Source organism: Acromyrmex echinatior, chromosome 3, assembly GCF_024713525.1.
Source record: "Acromyrmex echinatior isolate Ae372 chromosome 3, ASM2471352v2, whole genome shotgun sequence".
Taxonomy (NCBI): domain Eukaryota; kingdom Metazoa; phylum Arthropoda; class Insecta; order Hymenoptera; family Formicidae; genus Acromyrmex; species Acromyrmex echinatior.
Window position 1 is genome coordinate 3450242 of NC_141854.1, and position 20998 is coordinate 3471239.

At 33.0% G+C, this 20998-nt stretch overlaps 1 protein-coding gene across 1 annotated transcript in view; it reads left to right on the forward strand.

Moving 5' to 3' along the window:
• The window catches only part of N (neurogenic locus Notch protein), a 294834-nt gene that overhangs the window by 119447 nt on the left and 154389 nt on the right, over positions 1–20998 (forward strand). Inside the window, exons 3-4 of the mRNA XM_087404178.1 lie at positions 1708–1979; positions 4669–4864. Of these exons, the coding sequence (XP_087260304.1) occupies positions 1708–1979; positions 4669–4864 (468 nt within the window). The remainder of the gene's footprint in view (positions 1–1707; positions 1980–4668; positions 4865–20998) is intronic.

Genomic DNA, 20998 nt, shown 5'->3' on the forward strand with positions numbered 1-20998 from the left:
TTTTTCTGAATTCTGTAAATGAATTTTATAAATAAAAAAAGCAACAAAAGATAAAGAAGAGCAGCAGTATTTCGACATAAGTAAGATAATTTCAAGGGGAACTAAGGCGAAAAGGGTCTCGCGTATTGCGGTTCAGACTTCCACGAAGGCGAAAAGTTCTGGTCCAAGCTTTATGATTGGCCTGTTACATGTATCAGTAGATTCTCCAAACAAGTATCTAAACTTTCATCTCTTATAATTCCTGTTGAATTCATGGTTTGCGTGAAATGGCATGAAAAGGAGAACACATGTTCAAAACGAAGAAAGACCTTTCGTGACCTCTTTCTGTCGAATAACTTATCCACAATATGTTTCTCGGAACATGTGTCATTTCAAAATATTTCATATTATTCCCATTTTCTGTATTGAACAAGTAATTTATACTTTTGGATCTTATTATAAGTTTAACTATACTGTACGATTTTATATTCAATCGCTATTAACGTTTGTCGACTTAAAAGCTTCATAGAATTAACGAAGTAACAGATTAGATGCACAAATACTATTTCAATGATGGCATCAACAATCGTGCTTTCTCGATAAGGAAATTATTGCTGCGTTTCGCGACAAAAAATGATCTAACGGACTCTAATGACCACTGGAAAGAGCACGTATATTGTAAGCTGCGATCGATTGCTTTTACATTACAGTCCCATCGATATGCGAAAGAACCTAGAGGAACTGGTCCTCTTAAGGTAACTTGCGTCTCCTTACGCTGACCGACTATAAACATTTTTCTCAACTGTACGTCCTTTATGGTGAGCTCACGCATTGGTAGCACGCATATCCTCATTACTTTGAAAGGACCTTTGTTATCTTCTTACGCACAAGACAAATTACAGCGCGTTTATAAAACGAGTTTACGCACTTTTGAGTTTAACACGTGCCATGTCCACATAAGGTAGTTTTATCATTCGATAAATGTAACCCATTTACCCTAAAATTGCCATATTCTTTGTGAAATAGTAAGAATACAAATCTACAAAATAATTTACAATAATTGAAAAAACTAGCGATTTTAGGTGAATAATATCTTAGTTCACAAGCGTATAATTTTATAAATTATACAATTTATGTAGATGATATTTTATAAACTATATGATATAATAATAATAATATAATAATATGTAAAAGGTAGTATAAAAGAAGGGCAAAGAGCCAATGACGTATATAAAAAATTATAATTCAGATAAGAAAACTCAATACAAAAACAATAAAAATACAATAAAATAAAACAAACGTTTCAACTCCAATTGAGTCATTTTCAATGCCATAATACAATAATATAAATGTCGTTCTAAATTAAAAATTAATACATAATCTTACAATATTCTTAAAATTCCTTAACAAAAAATTCTTTCCTCTTTCTGTGATAATAATATGTTTTTTATATAATTTTTTATGTAATGAAAAAAAGAAATTACTGTAACTCTGTTAGTTGATAGAAATTTTATTTAAATTAAGTTTACGATGTCTGGAAAAAAATTTTCAAACCAAGAAAATTTTATAATAGGAAAAAAGTGTAAGCAAAATTTTTTTCTTCAGAGAAATAAAATTAGATTTTCTCGTGTAATCGATGTACCGTTCGAAATTATTGTACCTACGTATATTTATGATAAAGAGAGAAAATATCAATCCTTTAATCGTAATCTTTTAATCCCGTTTCAGCTGCACATCAAAATACGTGGGCGAGTACTGTCAACATTTGAACCCATGTTATACGGGATCGCGCTGTCAAAATGGCGGCTCGTGCAGGGTACGCGAGGGCATTGGGGGTGGCACACCTTCCTTCACATGTTCATGTCCAGTCGGTTTTACTGCCAGCCTCTGCGAAATTCCTATCGAGAACGCCTGTGACTCTTCGCCCTGCCTCAACGGTGCTACGTGCAATCTTAAATCGTTGCACGAATATGTGTGCACGTGCAGCATCGGATTCACAGGTCAGTAAAGTTCATATTTTTATATTTTTATATTAAGATTTGCTGCAAAATTAACGTAGAATTAATGTGAATGATTAAGCACCGATCAAAAATCATCAAAACTAACTCGTTACGGTTGTCAAAGGTGTTAATGGAAAGCTATGCGGATTCTTAAAGGGGAATAATTGCGTAAGTCCGACAATGAATAAATCGTGCGTTAGTCATCGAATACTTAAATATGCTTATCGATTCGTGTGGGTTGAATAGCAAGGTTAATAGATAGACGTGACGATAACGTGTTGCAATTAACCAGTTCGCATTGTGCTACGCGTCATAAAGAAACGTCGAGACTAAGCTATAACTGTAAATTTGCATTGAACTATTAAAAGATATTCTACGTGTACTATAAGTGTGTGCGCTTATGTAGTTATGTGCGTCCAATATTAGATAACAGACTTAATTTACATCAATTTTTTAAATATAAGTTATCTTGATTATTTGATATAACCGTTATATCGAGTTATTTTAATTTCAATATGAAATTTATGTACATCATAGAAGTCGATGCTGAGGTATGTTTATATCTTTCTCACAAATTGTTTTTCAAGATAAAATACTAAAGCACGTGCTAGTATGCTTGACGAATAAATAAATTTAGAAATATGTGAACTTTCAAAAGAAAAACAATGAAAAATTGAAAAAGAGATAACAGAAGAAAGAAAAGGTATAAATTTAAGAATTGCGTTTATAGGATATGAGTTTATAAGATAATTGAAGAAATCATGCCGCTACCTTTTGGTGCTCAGTTTCGTATTTTCAATGAATTCTGAATAATTTTTGGAGAGACAGTTTACGATTTTAAGATAATAGTAGCTCGTTGTATGTATTACTATTTATTTTTGGTTGACGTTGCACATATTAATTAATTTTCTTAAATTAAGTATTGAGTTATGTAAATTTTATTTAAAATATTTTTATTTAAATTTGTAGAATATAAATTACATATAAATACATATATAAATCTCGTTAAACTCGTGATTTCGATATACGAAATATATGACCTTTAATGAATGAACGGAGAAGAGAAAAATTTCTAAAATATATTTGAGTTATAAACAATGAGCACCGCTAAAGTTGTAGCCGTTACACGGCGCAGATCGCAGAAGCAAGACATCTTGACCACAAGAGAACAAGTAGCGACTCTGGTAATTAGTTCCACTAATCAATAAGCCTGAGAAGAAAAGGAAAAGAGAGAGCTTACCTTAGATACATGCTCCGCTATCCGGGATTAACCGCCATCTTAAGAGATATCTCTACTTGCGGACCGAATGCTAGTCAGCAAGAAATACCGAGTTAATTTATTCTTATCTTCGCTGGGATCTTCGTCTACAAAATTTTATTTTAACGTTTTTGCACTAACCGTAGAGGTTCCAAGAATTTGATAATCTAGCGAATAGATGTTCAAGCTCTCGAAAATATGCAGTTTTTCAAGTCTCAATCATCTTTTGAATATTAAAATAATAAATGTAATTTTTTTGTACGTATATAAAACTCTTGTCATTTTAATAAATTTTAATGAAATAACTGTGATTTTTTAACTCGTAATATTTAACAATGCTCATATGAAACTGATTAAATGATAAAATTCTTTAGATTAATTTCAATACATTTATCTTAAGTATTTTCTATTTAACTAATATACTGATTGTGTGAAACTATAATATAATTTTCTCGTTTTCTGTTATCACGATCAATACTTATTCTATACATTTCAACGTTCAATTTTTTGAAGTTTTCAACATAATAAATGTGTATAGAAATTAATCGAAAATGTTAAAATGAAAAATCTAAAATACTTTTATAATAATTTTTTTAATAATTTTCTTAAACTCATGTATTTAACAGGAAAACTATTAGAAAATTTTTTATTTTTACTTATTCTGACTTCTATCTGGATAACGCATGTTACAATTTTATATCATATATTTAATGTAAAACAAAGTTTTTAATTCTTGTTATTATTCTTTTTTATAATTTAACTCGCTACTTTTGGAATAATTGATTTATGGAGATAGAGGTTAATCACTTGACTAAACAAGGAAGAGACAAATTTCGGCAACTCCCAACCAGACAGTAGGGATATGCTCATCCTCAGTATCTCACATAGAATTTAATTTCAACATTGTCGCAATATTTTGTCAAGACATCTACGAAAAGTATCTACGAATTTGCTGAAGTTGGTTTGGAAAAAAACTGAAACGTCCAAATAAGGTGATACCAATAATCATTGTACGTCTTTTATATTATATAAATATTACTTGATAATTATATTTTATTGCGCACCAATTCCCGCGCTGTGTTGATGCTCTCATTCCCCGATATACTCTATTATAGTTTTTAATTTCGACAACCCGATTAATATTAAAATTTGACATTTCTCCTTTTAATTTTATTGTTTTAATTTAATATTTTCGTATCTAAAAAGAGTTAGAATTTTGTTAAAGTAAAATCCGTTTGCGAAGATATAAAATAAGATGAAATCACTTAAAAAAATAAGTGAACGTATATCGAGCAGACTCGTAGTTTTAAATTGAATCGCGTTTGAGTTCTCTCAATATGACATTGCAAACCGTGCGACTTTTCGGTTATACTTAACGAGAATGTGCATCGGTGCAAGACGTTGGACAACATCGTCCCTTTTTTTTTTCAGGTGACCATTGCGAGCGACAGGATTACTGCGCCTCGTCGCCTTGTCGAAACGGGGCCGGGTGTCGCTCGCTCGAGGACAGCTACGAGTGTACGTGTGCACATGGTTTCACGGGTCCAAATTGCGCGGACGACATCGACGAGTGTGAGAGGGACCCGTGCAGACATGGTACCTGCAACAATATTCACGGATCTTACAGGTAAGTCGGACGACATGCTTAACGGTTGCTCTGCAACGTACACATTGTACGTATTTTTATCGCGCCTCCGAAATGATCACATGACGTGTGTATCGAGACAAGCGTTTTGATCGAAATTCAGGGACGATTTTAAGTCAAGCGTTTTAAAGCGGACACAGAAGATACTGCATAATTATCGATGGAATGCTACTCTCGAGGTACTCGAGAAACCAGACTTTCTAATTATTTTTTATATATTCTTCTCCTTCTTGTTCTTTTTCACACAATGTCTCTTGAGATAATTTATTCAGCTTGTTAAATATTAACGTCATATTTACTCGGCGAATACTTAATTATTTTTTATATGAAATATAAGTAAGGCTTAAATTAAAATTCCGTTAAAATGAAGCGTATACCTGAAATTTATTCAAAAATAAAAGGTCTTGTTACCGATACTAACTCGTTTAATATATAGAAGAAAGGCCCCTATTATGAGATACCGAGTTCATTTTGGGTAAATGCTAGAAGTCTATAGGTAGAATTTAAAAAAATAATAGATTATTTTTGAAAAGAATTTAATAAGATAACGTTACATAAAATTTAATTCAAATTTCATTTTCTTTTTAAATTAAAGAAATGTAAAAAGTGAGCAAATCGTAAAGTCAAAAAATTGTGCTCCTAATATGAGATACCCCGAGAAATCGATAGTAAAACGCAAAGTATATCAGTATTGCAATTAGGAAACTTTATTTAATGTTGCTAAAATACGAACAAACACAGCCAGCGTGCGCGAAAAATAAACATGCGATAGATTATACCAGAACTCGTTTTCAGGTAGTTGGAATCAAGCATCGCAGATATAGGCACTCGACGTTCATTCCGGTTGTCTTATTTTATTATTGTACAATAACATTTATACTTTAGCAACGATTTTCACTATAACATAGCATGGGTTATTTTATATTATGAATACCCTGGGTATCTCATATTCATCAAATCTAACTTTTGTAATTAAACAATTTAACATATCCCGTATTTTTCTATTAATACGATTTTACTCTATCACTACATGAAGAATTTATTGCCAAATATTTATTTATTAAATAATAAACAAGGTTTAAATGCTCATCTCAATGAAACTTGAAGACATCCAAATTCTAAAATCTACAATGACTATAGGCATGATCTAATAATGAATTTTCTACTAGTTTTCAATTCAAGAGCAATAAATTCATGATGGAACCAATAGATAGCGTTTATTAGTTTAGTAGAAACATCGTTATCTCATAGTAGGGGGCTTTCCTCTAAAAGTCGCCGTTAATGCATTTTAATAATAGAAAGGTCGTAAATGTAAGTACGCTAGAAAGAAATGGTCGGCATGAACTATCTGAAATCGCCAGTATATTGAGGTGAGACCACAACTCGGCAGCCAGGAATCTCTCATTTATCCGGGGTTAAAGTGTGCATCGCGTGAAACATCACGTGCACGATCACGATCGGCCTGCGGATAATCGATTCTACGAGCAATCGGGATCTGCATATGTGAAACCCTCCTCCCAGAGAGGGTTGTGGATCCATACAAAAATCGATCGCAAATGAATAACAACGGTCGTCACCGATCGGTCTTTTGAAAATATCCGAGTGCGTCCAAAGACATGCATTTTGGCGCAGGTGGAGGAGGACATGCCGGTGCGGCGGTGTCATTGGTTGTCTCCTTGTCGTAATTACCAATTGAGCACGGTCGCCGGTACTCGAAATGCGTAACGATGCGAGGCAACGAGAATTCATAGATTCGATTTCATGGTCCATTACTGATTTACTCCTAATTCGGCGTTTCGTCACGTTGAAAATTACCTCCGTTCCGCTCGCGAAGTCTGACATGCAATCATCCTCTGATCGCGAGATGTACGACTGATGAGGAACGATGTCGATCGAGGAAGTGAGTATCGGAGAAAGTTGAACGTTTTTCTTAATTCACAATTGTCTCCGAATAATTTTTTGAGAGCCATTGTAGAAGGAATGATCAGAATATTTAACTCGCATATATTTCCACATAACCATAGAGAAATCTGGTAATGCGACAGATATAAGTATAATGAAGTGATATTAATAAATTAATTTCTCGGAAATTATTTTATTGAGAATGAAAACATAAAAATCAAAAGATGGAAGATCATGAGATTAAAAATTTTGCCCAAGATTTGCACGAGTTCCTATCGATTTTCCTCGGTATAAAGGATAGAAAGATATAATAAGTAGAATCTCGGGGTGAGGAGAAGATTTGACGAGAGAAAAAGAGAGTGAAAAGAAAATTTACCATGAAAAAGAAACAAGTTCGTCAAAAAAGCAGATTTAAGTGGGGGACTTAAGGCCGTGCGAGGAGACTATAAATCCGCTCTTCGTTGAGATCGAGTCGAGATTAATCGAAGTCCGAGTCCGAAGCTGACTGCACCGGACCAGATAATGTCGCTGGTCCCTACATTATATTGAATTATATCGGTGCAGCGTCGATGCATTGCGTGTATGCGAGAACGTGCGTGTACAAAGACTCCCCGTCTACTTTAAAGTTGCTTACAGTGAGTGGCGAGAAAAGGCTTTGTCGGCATATCGACAACATTCGTTTCTTAGCTGGGACTACTCGATATATTCATCTTCATTCTGTTGCTGATTTTCAGAGCTGCGCGAGTGAAAAGTAATTATTGCAAAATGATCAATGGTAACTACGTTAAACTCATTTTGTAAAATTAAAATACGCTCGTATCCAATTCTGAAAATATTTTATCAAGTCTGTTATTAATTGTTTGAGTTATAACAATGAACGATTAAATAGAATCTCTCGGAATTTAAATAAAACAATGATTTTTTTTTAAATATTTTTAAAGCTACTGAGGTTCTGTTTCATTATATATGTAAAATTATATATATGTATATAATTTTTTTTTAATATAAATGTATGAAGAGTATTTTAAAGACAAATAATAAATTCGAAGTTTTGACATAACAGCGTAATTAGAAATATTGCAGTTACATGTTATTCATGCGATGCATGTATACGCTTGCGACACATAGAGTTTCTCATGAAGATAATTATGAGGGACGAATTAACATAAAGAAAGGCCATCATGGCCCTCATGTTTCATCATGTTTTTGATCACAAGATATAGTTATCTGCTAAAATTACAAAATTAAAGGAGGAACAACGTGAGATATAGGATAATCAAAGTTCGATTGTCTAAAAAATATTGCAGAGGAGTTGATCATGATGTTACTGATGTTACATTCTTCCTGGGATTTATTAATTCTATGTTTTCCTTCTTCTCCGTATATTTTGGTAAGCGTTTCGTTTGCTATAATTATTGAAAAAGAAAACGCACCTCTATTTATATTTCAATGTGGTTATCATAAAATACATTTTAATGAATTGTTTTCTCTAGTTGTTGCACTTGTAATAGCACTTTCTTTCGTTATTTTCTGTATTTAATAAAGTAAATATATATCAGGAGTTTGAATCAAATTAAATGTAAAGGAAAGAGAAAATTATTGGAAAGATATATTAAAAAATATCAAGTCTAATCTTGGAACATTGAAGTTGAGTAAGTATAAAAAATATATTATTTTTTCTTCGAAATAATACAGTAATATATTAAATATTTGTAAAATATGGAAAAGAAAAAGGGAAGAATATGTCGATATAAGAATGAATGTCAATACAATAGAAGCTTTAAAATGTACGCATTTGAAGGTGAGAACGAGAAGCGGACATTCTGCCGATATTGCACGATGGTGAGCAAGCAGGGCCGCACAGTAACGTTTAATCGGGCCTAATAAAGACTTTGATGTGCATACCTGACCGCCAGGTGGTGTCAGTTGGAAATACTATGGTATTAAATTGTTACGTAGGATCGGTTACCCGGATACCGTAATGCCGCCGCCATGCCGTGACGTGAGGGTGAAGAGCGAGAGGTGGCAGATTGTTTCATAAGCGCGAAATTTCAACGTGAAAATAATTAAATACCGCGACATCTCGTCAGGCATTATCTGGGCACTGCCGCCATCACCGCCGCCATATTGGACCGAAACACCCGTGAAACGCGGAGAATTTTCCTTCGACCGTGCCATGGCAGCGATCGATCTATGGGTATGCAAGAATGCGAGTGTGCGGGTTTTTTTCTGTTTCGCACGGACGACTGGCTCTTTACTTCTTTCGCGAATTGCATAACCGGTGCATTTCTTCTCTTATTATCCTTCAGGCGTGACGAGCTAAATTTCTGCACTGGAATTCTGTGACGCGACGCGAACAAATAAAGATATTACATATATAGAAAAGCTATTTCCTGCCTCGATATATGTTTTCTCAGGTCTACTTTGGATGGAATTTTATTTTTTCTCCTGGGGACATTTTATTCTCATTGTAGATTAATATGCGAGGAAGGAAATGAAAATAAAGTTTTTCCTTTTATAAAATAAAAACTAGTTAAAGTCGTAAACTTCTTTATGTATATCTACTGATGAGTATTCTCACTAGTATCCTGTACAGATTAATGTGTCCTAATGATCTTGCCTTTGTCTCGTCCTTCAAATAATAGTGGCAAATTGTTATGTGGTGAAGGAACAAGTGGGTGAGAAAATGGATGGGAGGGGAGGGGGACGTCTGCGTGTGTTCGGGACAGGATGTGATTTATGAAATAATCTCCCTGAAGTAGAATTTAATTGAGCGGAGGCGAGGCAAAACGAAGACCAGTGGTGTTCCTTAACCCCGGGATGGATTAACGGCGGATCTTGATCAAGCGCGGCCTCCGCAGCAATTTTGGGACCTGCAACGGGTTACGAATTGACCCCGAGGGGTCAAATTCCTCGGAGCTCCTAGCTGAAGCTCGCACCTGGCCTTTTCGCGAAAGATGTCAGGAGTATTTCGTGTCGATGCCTTATTCTTACGCTGCAAACACAATTATGATGCGTTCAAAAATATTCTACTTAATTATTTTCATTTTCGCATGCATTTGTCGTATGATTTCTATCTTTGTAACAAATTATTTCCGTCACTTAACTTGATTTTTAAGAATTAGTCTGTTTTTAAAAAATTAGCTAGAAAAATGTAAGTTGAACTTAAAAGTTTAGTCCACACTATCGTTGCATTTTGCGATATTCTGTTTTTTTACTATTAAGATTATTTAGTTAAGACATTCAAAATGTTTTGTTACTTTCAAGAGTAATAAAGAAATAAAATTTATAATATTCAAAAATATATCATAAAGGACTGTCTGAGCTTAGCTAGACAACGTGGGCTAGTTTAATAAATAATCATGTAATTCAAATATAATAATATAATTGGTTTGGATCTACATTTTACATACGTTTTAGAATTTGACTCAGTATAACATGATTGAGTTAGTAACGCATATTGTGATTGTGGATGAGTTGATCCGATGAATATTGTATACGTCACCGAAATTAATTTATAAATTTTTAATATGTTCATATAATTATTGTTAAGGGTTTTATTTTATTTCTAAACACGGCTGAAGAGGACTAAGTACGGTTGAAACGTTCCGTGAAATGATAGAAAAAGAATAATAAAGGATTAATATTTACATCTTTTAAAGCTCGTTTATTATAATGACCTGGTAGAAGCCCTTATAATATTATTCTTATTCAATTTTGTTTACTTTGTTACGTGCTACTAGTACAAATTACATTTTTGAATTTCCTAAATCACATTTTATATGTCGCTATTCTATCTCGTCCAGAATGGAAATCTAGACGAGAAGTTATGCCCGGATCATGTAGCCGGTTGTGAAGCAGGAGTCGTTTCCTTAGAACTCGGATGACAACGTGGAAAAAAATAAGGATCTCGAGCGATTCTCAAGCGAAGAACCCGTTTCTCTGATAGTAGCCGATAACTACGTGACCGGCATGGTGACGACGGACATTTTCGAATTTCGCCACGTAACACGTCGCTCTCGGTCGGGTCGTTAAACCGCACTATGAAGACCTGTCTACATGATGAAAAGGGCACAAAATATTGTAGAAGATTGATGTGTACCGTATATTACTATTCTCATCTCGCGGAGACAAAGACTCCGCCTCGTCGCAATCTAAACATTATACTATGATTTTCTAGCGTTATCCAGACACAGGTTGTCTGGAAATAATCGCTAAATATTTCATGGGCAGATAGAGAGGACTAAACTGAGTTGAAAAATCCTCTACCATTTTGCAATTTTCACAATAGTTAACAAGATATTAATTATTAAAAATTGGCAAATATTGATCTTGAATAATTTTTTACTCAAATACTATCAACTTTATAGAAAAGCTGCAAGAGATAAAAATCATTTATTTTCTTCTCATAAAGTTCTAAGAATTTTTTATCAACTTTTTATCAACTGCATTTTCTCATTTTTATCAACATGAGAAAATACGGTATTAAAAAATTCTAAAAAAATTCTGAAAAAATAGTGTCAGTTTTAAATAATAAACAGGAAGAAGTTACCTCTGAATGGAGATAACATTCGTTATTTTAAAGAAATGAAAATATTACTGTGAGAACAAGGGAATTAATAGTGATTAATTTCAAATTTTCTAAACAATTTTCGTCAAATATTAAAAAGAAAATAGATAAAATGGATGATGATGATCCGGAATCGCGTTATTTTCGTTAAAAAAAAAATACAATTTTTTGATTGAAGTCTTTTAAATTATGGGATGCTAATTTGTGTTATATACGAAATTTTTAGATTTATAAACTATACGTAAACTGAGATAATGTAAATTCTATTTTTAATAAGCAATTATTTGTGTCTACAAGGAAAAAAGATTCGGATTAAGCAATTTTATGAAAAGAACGGATATAGTTGCGCAAATTGAAATGGAAAAATTTACAATGTTGCCTCACGCATAGCATGTGTAACCTCGCGAAAAATCGTGCGTATCTTTCAAGAAGGCCATATCTCGAGATATCGTTTAGCGTGACGGGCGTCATCCTCGGTACTCATTTTAATCGAAACTCGTAGCGAACGGACGTAACGTGTCGGATTAATTCGCGTAACGTTCATACGCGCAAAGTATTGCATCGGTTTAGAACATGGGATCATGTATCTCGAAATAAGTTTTAAGTTTATATCCTGTTTACCATAAATAGTTCTCAGCTAATTAATAAAACATTGTGATGTTACAATACATATTTTTAATGTACATTGAATATCAGTTATATTATTAAAACAAATTTTGGAGAAAGAATTCTGTTAAATTTTGAAGAAGTTTTGTTAATAAATTATTTGAATATTTAACATATATTTTGATTTGTAATTTATTTATTAATTTAATATTGTTGTTCGTATTTTACAGAGAAAATGAAGATGTTCGTGGATTTATATTTTTCATCTTAGCTTATGATTTTTCATTAGAAAGACAATATAATTTCGTTATGCGCAGAATAAATTTGTGGATTTAAAAACTTCGCTCGTACGAAATAGTACCAAGTTAAATCTAGTCTTAGATATAAATAAGGAATATGATATCGCTTACTATTTGTTAACTTAAAACGTGTCTCGTTGACACTTCGCGGACTATCGTTTGAAATACTATCATTTGATATAGATTTTTTTTGTTGATAGAGTATAGTAATTTTACTCTATCTATATGTATAATAGAAAAATATTTGTGAACCAAGTCATACACTGCAATTTTTATTTAATTTGTTGTTTGAGTTAAGTGTATGTAATTAAGTATATTTATCTCATTACTTAAATTATTGCTTGAATTTAAGTACACTGTTAGAAATGTAAACCTTTACATGTAAATGAAGCTCGTGGTTATGAACGAAATTAAAAGTAATAAATTATTTAATTGAATATTAAGTTACAGTAATTATTTAAATGTAATGAACGTATACATTAAATTTCATGTACACGTACATAAATATATTTTTCAGTTATATAATAAATACATCAAATTTAATGCAATGTCATGAAATTAAGTTCAATTATGTAACTTAAAGGTATATTAAATTTTATGAAATTTTTAACAGCGTATAATATAATTAAATGCAAATTTTAAATCTGATTTGAGATTAGAAGTTTAAGTTATATTGAATAATATTTTCAATTATCTTTTTAATTATATAATTTTCATTTGTATAGCGAACTATCAAAATCTTCTTTCGTGTCTTAAAGTTGTTTAACTTCAGCTTATCTCTGTGCGAAGAACGATTCCGCATTGTCGTATATGCGAGCGCATGTTTCGTAATCTTGGCGATGGAATGGATCGGGATTAAGATTAAAAGTGATCATCATGCGACTTTGTGTAGTCTTGAGCGTAAACGCGATTGCGTCTCTACGTCGAAACGGATTACAGTCAGCGATGAACACGTTATTCAGGGCATGCATCCTCCCGCGTCGTACATACTGCGAGTCCTGCGACAAGTTAAAAGAATCTTGTAGATCTGGTCGGTGATCTCAGAGATAGCGTTTCCAGCGGTCGCGATGTATCTTTGGCGGTTTCGCGGAGAAAGAAGAATGCGCCGAATGCAACAAAGATGCGAGTCATCCCATCGTCGGGAATAATTAGGAGAATTCTTAGCAAACCTCATCTATCAGCCGCTGGCCATTTCGAGAAGTTGTCGGCAAACGTTTCCGCATATGTTCAGCCGGAAATATTAAACCGGTATCATTCCATTAAGTCTAGTTTTAGACTGTCGACCGACAAGAATTGTTATTTATATTCTTCTTCGTACCGATTTTTTAATATAGAGATTATTCTCATCTAGCGATGGCATGGACTTGCTGCAATTATACTGAAGAAAGTTAATTTTTCTTTTCGATAATCTCGCGAAAATTACAATCTTAAATTATGTTATAAAAAAATGTAGATCAATCAGTGATTTACGTCTTATTAATATGTATCACATAATCGAGGATAAGTTCCACATATTGTAGAAGCGAATGATTAGCGATAGTAATATAATCAGCCAAGTGTATCGAGCAGGAGAGATCAAGCTTCCAAGGGCGAATTCTTTTCGCCCTCCTTGAAGTTCTAATGATATATTAGCAACTGTAATCATTTGCCACTCCATGTATATTCACGGACGACGAGGAAATTATCAAGATTGTCAAGAAGGAAATTATCATAAATATTTTTTCTAGTTCAAAGTCGAAGTTTTATTTTCTTAATTTTTAGTTGGACTAATTTTTTATTCGCAATAAAAACTTACTTTACTTCATTAAAAGAAAAACATTCATTTCATTACGTTAACGTTTCAAATCGATCATGATTTTTTTTACTTATTCTTAATGTCTTCTCTTTTTCCTCAATATGATAAAAGTAGCTCTCTCTTGCCTTAATTTGTAATATACAAAAATAAAACATAGCGTATATTTGTTCTCTTTTTGAATGGTAACACGTGAGTCGATAGGAGAAATTGGTTCGAACATTATACCATAATAACGCTCTCGATTATACAATTATATAGTGAGATTATCGAGACGATAATTATTGCTGCGGCAAGCCGACTATTATCGCTGTGGTATGTCGATCATGCGTCGCGACTATTTATAACGTAAACAGAATATTGTAGGTGAACTCGATAATCATTCGATCAAGTTCTTCGAAGCTCGCAAGGTCCACCAGACTATTCCAATCGACGATCCATGTCGACTTCCACATCGAGTGTGTGAAAACGGAAGCGCGCACGCGTCACCTCAATGGAAAATGCAAATTGCACGTAACGACGCGACGGGATATAATAGCGAGACGTTTGCGCAAGAAGTAAAAGTATCTCGTGATACGTATGTGCATAGACTGCAGAACAGTCACTTGGTGTCTTGTCATGCGGCATACTCCGCTGGTAATGCATGTTCATCAAGACATACGTGTGAGTCTGATTACGTGTGAATGAGATTGCAGCGCGAAGATATCTCAATTCTACCGGGAAACAATTCTTGCACTGTAATTCTTACTATCTACAATTCTTACTATCTATAATTTATCCATTCACTGTATGTATTTATTGATATTTATTTTATCATCATACACGTAATATTTTGTCTGAAGGATAGAGTACAGTTTCTTAATTAAGGAAGAAAGTTTAATGTAATTATAATAAAATCACAAACGTGTGATCTTATGAAAAGAAACATATGATTATATTTTCTGATTTGAAATAAATCTTTATTTTTCTTTTTTTCGCGAAAATTATTAAATTTGTGTCAAAATAATCATAAAATATTATGTAATACATATAAGTATGAAATTCTTGGAAAGCATTTCTTAAACTGACGCTCTCTTTTACATATTATTAAATAATTGCGTGCGAAAACGAAATTTTACTTTGTCCTGATAATATCAATGTTGGCAAGGTAACGAAATGATTATCGAGTTCGATCAATTAGACAATTAGGATAGTGGGAAAACAGCTGGGTTTATGCTTTTTATTTTTGCGACGTATTCATTTACGTCACTTGACTGGACATACGCTCGACACGAAATTGACGCTCAAGCGATTAATCGACGCAAATTGAGGATTCACGGTAAGCCGAAAAACCGCGCTATTGCGATTGCATTGATCCGCGACGAGGTCTTGACTTTGTTGTTTTATACCCCAGTTCTTGTAATATTCTGCAGCAATTTGTCGAAAGATATTAAATGCGGAAGGTAATTGCCAATAGCAACAATGCGAAACGATAATCGCTAACACTTGCGAATTCCAGGTTTAAATCCAGACTCAAGCAATATTTTTCGCAATAAAATGATACGCAGATTTAAGATTCTCGTTAATCTGATTATTAATATTCTTATAAAGATGCTTATTAGCAAATAAAAATTATTAAACTGCTTGTCAACTTCATAAATGATATTACTACTCTGGTTCTGCTCATCGGAAGAATCGGATATGTACATAAAAATTCACACAGAAATATTTAAATACTAAGATCCGCTTTGATCCGAATATAGGAATTCTCTTATTTAATTAGATTATTTATTCTCATCGGTGTTCAAATTTGTATCATATTGCTTGTGGTTAAATAAAAAGTTAAATAAAAAGTTTTGAGATGCATACATAAACGTATAATAAATACAACAATAGACGTGCCATAAAGACAGTTGCCAGTAATTCGATTTACGTAAAACCATTACGGCATTAAGTACATTAAGTGCGAGCATTATTATGTAATCAACTTGATTGTATGGATTTAAATTCAGCTCATGCGGAATTCATTTCTGCACGAGTTTGCACGCATCACGAGAATTCGCGCGAGAAAAGGCATTCTTCTTCTTCGCGTAACCGCGAGTCAACGGCTAGTCATTTCCCTGTGAATTTCATCGACATTCGCGAACATTTATGTAACATTTATAATAGGGAACCGCACTTCCCGTTATATTTCGCCGCGAATAACGTGCAATCTTCAACCGGTACAAACCTCGATTTCTTTATCATGAAGAAGATTTACTGTGAATCATGATAACAAGTTCGACCGTTTCAGAAACTAAGCCGCAATTATTCATGTGTTTATGGTCGCTGTCAAAACTTGTTCACTTAAGTTCTACAATGGAGAAAGCGAAAGCGTTACATAAATCATCGAGATACATATATTGCGTACTTATGGAAATAGTATTAGTAATAGTAATAGTAACGAGTAGGACTATCAGTTCTTATATCTCTGAACCTAGTCAAAAAGTCAGAGATCTAAAGAGAGTTTCCCTGTGATTCTCACGAAATCAGAAACGGATTTCCAAATTTCTCGTATATATAGAGAGTGCAGGATTTGAACTCGCTTTGTTGATTACGAATCTGTCGCTCTTACATAGAGCCACATGACATCCCTAAAATGAAAAAACATGCACACGGCAGAAAGCCTCACGTTCATCGTTCATTCGATCATTTCATCGATGAACGTGATATCCTATGTCGTGAGCAAACGTTTTAGCAGCATCCCAAGACGGGATAGAGCTTGCTTTTCATGAGATTTTCGTAACAATAGATTTGTTTCCGGAATTAGATTGTTATAGTTTAATATCTAATCAAACATGCCTGGAGGATCCAAACATATATCTACTGATGTATGGAAACCTACAGTTTAACGCCGGATCTCAGCGACGTTGACGATCAAAGATTTCTAATCACCATTTCCGGTTCTTTAAATGCAAAAAAATTACATATGTGGGCGCAGATGGGATTGAATCCGGATCTACGGATCGCGAATTAATCGCATCGAACGGCAAGCCACATATATTAAACTCGATTTGCTTTGATTATCGCATTAACGTGCAACAATGCTGAATCGCAATATTAGAAACTTAACACTTATTGCGCAAGTATAATACTTTCCTGCGAGAAAGTGTTTTACACGCAGGTGAAAAATATATTAATAGCAGATAATATTAGTGTTCCTTACTTCAAAAATGATACAACTAACAAACTGATTTATGAGAGGTAAACATTGGATACTATATTAATAATCAGAAGTAACTTAACTTTATAAAAAAAAAACATCACAACATAAAAAATGATTTGTTGTTTTTTTAAGGACAAGATAAAAATGACGTTCGATCATGTTTAACGATATATTCTTTTTGCCGATATTATTTGATTATTCGATAATTTTCTGTCAAGTTAAAAAATAGTTTTTTTCCTTCTAGAAAACTTAATTTTTTGAATTGTGTTATTTTTTAAAAGGATCGATTATAATAAGAATACAAGATGTTTCATTGTGCATAGCTGCGATCGGAAATATAATTTTGGGACAAATTTTTGTTGGTAGTTTCTAACAGCAGCTTTATATTGACTCATAACATTTTAAGCTAATTTTCTGATTAGTTATGGATTAGCTAATACTGCGTATCAGTGAGCGAAATACTTTGTATTCTTATATTATAGGAGCGATATAACAAGAGCCATAGACATCGTGGAATTTTTTTTTAGGAGGTAGGAAAGGGAGGAGTTCTATTATTTCAGGGATGCGCCAACCAGAATGAGGATAAAAAAAAGGTTTTGTTGAATCAAATTGTATTGAAACGAATGTCACTGCACCAATTTTGTTGTTATTACAATAATTTTTAACGTTAATGAATTTTATTTGGATATTTTTATAGCTTTTAATATCTTTTTGTACTTCATTTTGAAAAAAAATGTTACGTTTTATACATTACGTAACTTTTACTTACTTTTTTAAAGATTTTTTTTTTAAAGAAGGACAATACAGTTACTATATAAGCAAAATGTTTAATTCTTTAATATTGTTATTGTATGCTCGAATTAACGAAGTATTAAAAATTACTTATATGATCTTCCCACACAGCACAAATTTCCAAAATATTTTAAAAATATCTTTTAGAAAGATTAAAGTATTTTAAAATAATTCCAAAAAATATTTTTAAAATATTTCTATGTCCGCCAGATTATGTAAAAAAAATATTTTCAAAAATTTTAAATAGATTTCATTCAAATATATTCAATAATATTTGTGAAATCTTTTAGAAATGTTACTTATTTAGTTTTACTGTTTAGAATAGTATTCTAAAATAAAAAATACAAAATTTGCAATTGCACTTACTTTTATTTATTATATATAATACATGTACAAACTTCTATTAATATAAAAAATAAATTAAATTTTTTTTTTTAACAAAATATAAAGTTTGTTTTTAAAATTAAGAAACAATTTTCTTTCAAAAACATAAAACAAAGTACTTAAGACTCCTGAATACTCACTCCAGCCATATTGGATCGTGACGTCATAAGCGAGAAATCACATTGATTTTTCTTTCATACTATTTATAAGTAAAGAGGATTTGGATTAAACGAAATGAGAGAAACAAGATCACTTTAAAACACTTGTAAAAATGGGCGAAGACTCTCCTTATCTTCTCTGATAGTAAAGAGTCGAAAAAGTTTATGAAGTGAAAATAGGCTACGTATGCGAATTGAGTAGTAAACGCACTTTACCTTTTACGACTATTTACTGACTGTCAAGGGAGATAAGGATAGTCTTCGACTATTTTTACAAGTGTTTTAAAGCGATATATGGCTGAAGTAACTAAAACTCTTAAGTAACGTAAACGACAGATTTCAATACTGACAGTAAATTTTGGAGCACAGCTTTTATCGCTTATGAAAACGGCACTTGCACTAATTAGCTTTATGTCATAAGAAAGCAATTAAAAAAAAATTTGATTAAAATTTTTGAAATTGTTCTAGTATTTCAAAAATATATTGATAATATTTTAGAAAACGTTTTCTAAACGATAAAAAAGTAATTTTTAAAAATATTTCTAACACATGTTTTAAATGTTTTTAAAAATATTAGCACAAAATGTTTTAAAATAATTTAAAAGAGTGTTTCCAAACCTCTAAAGCATTTAAAAATATTACTATTTAGTCATTTAAAAAGTATCCGCAGTTTTTTCTTCAATTTTTGAATGAAAAAAACCGCGGATACTTTTTAAATGACCCAATAAAATCTTTTTAACATAATACTTGTGATATTAAAAAAAAAATATTCAAAATAAAATATTCTTATTAGTAAAGTAATGAAAAATTATTACCTCTCTCCCCCTCCCCTCCCCCATCTTCCTCGACCGATGTGAGTAGATGTGTGCTATCGAGAAATTGCTTCCCTCTCAAAGTGAAATAAATAATAAAAATATCGAGAAAGGTTTGAATCCCTAAACCTCCTCTCTCCCGACAAAAACAAAGAAGAGGGATAAAAAGAGTTCGCATTGTACGTGTTATTTTATTAGTCCTTTAAATCATTTGAGAGATCAATAAGAACGTAAGAAATCATAAGCAAGCAAGCGTCTGCGCGATAATTCACGCGGAGCGTGATACATAATCAAACATCGTACCAGTGACTACAGAAGGGAAGGACATTATTAACCAAACGGCACTTAATATTCCATTGGAGGATCTTTTCATCGTGAAATTTGATGACGTCGTAAAGACGATCGGAAACTAGCCGGTTGGAGATGCACTCGGTCTTCATTCTTCTCTTCTTTCCCTTTCTTTGCTGAACAACACGACGAGCGTGGTCGCTCTCGCGAATCCAATCTTCCCTCCACGCTTCAATTTGACGTCAATTAAATCGGCGGCGCAGACCGGTATCAATTTTCAGTGCGGCTAATGACAAAACGTCGTGACGGCGACCACTGCAGCAACCGGCAACAGACAGATCGTAAGGTCTCGTGAGTGCGAGATCCCAACAATTTTCGCCGACGGACTTTCGATTAATCCCGGACCCTCCCATCCACCTCTCTCATCCCTCTTTTTTTCTTCATCCGTTTGCCGTTCGCAGCGTCGAAAAAGAACGCGCATTAAGGGACCCCCACGAAAAAGCGACTTTTTGTCGCGATGCACGAGCTGTCGTAAGTTTCTACGGGAGCGGACTCTTGAAAAATGGCCACGAATTGATCTTCTTTCGTTCCCTCCGACATATTTCCTCTTCCTTCGTAGAAGACGATTTCGTTTCTGCTGCGATGTTCCTTTGCGTGCGGTTGTTCCTCTTCTGCGTTTTAGTCATTTTAAAGCTCGCGACAGAGCGAAATAACCGGCCGTCGAAGCGAATGGCGAAATTATGCCGGTCGATCGTATCCACTGTCCTACCTGATGTATAAAAAGCGAAGACTACGCTGCATAAGTATACATCGCAGAAACTAGATTCGAGAGAATCGTCCCGAATAAAGGAACATGTCTTGAAAAAAAGAGACAGAGCGCAGCTAGGGATATTAAGCTCTTCACGATTTAATATATACAGAGAATTATATAAATAACTGATCGATCCGACTGCCTAAGTGAAAAAAGTTGACGATGATCTGATGGTAATTTGGTTTTTCCTTTGCCATTGTCTCCGAATCGTCTTCATCTCGATTCATTAATTTACCGATACATTTTTGTCATACGTACTTACGCTTTTTATTATAGATTTTGATCAGAAATGAAATGACTTTATTTCGTTAATCGATCTACTAAGATGTCGATATAATTCTCATAATTAAAAATATGCTTTTGAATGTTAATTGCTAAGAATAGATTAAAAAAGTATATTTATAATTAAAATAAAAAAATATTTAAATAAATAAGTTGGAGGATATTGTCTTATTTAGTAATATTTTTTAAATATAAAAATTTAGAGTAAATAGAGAAAATTTATTTTTTGTAATAAG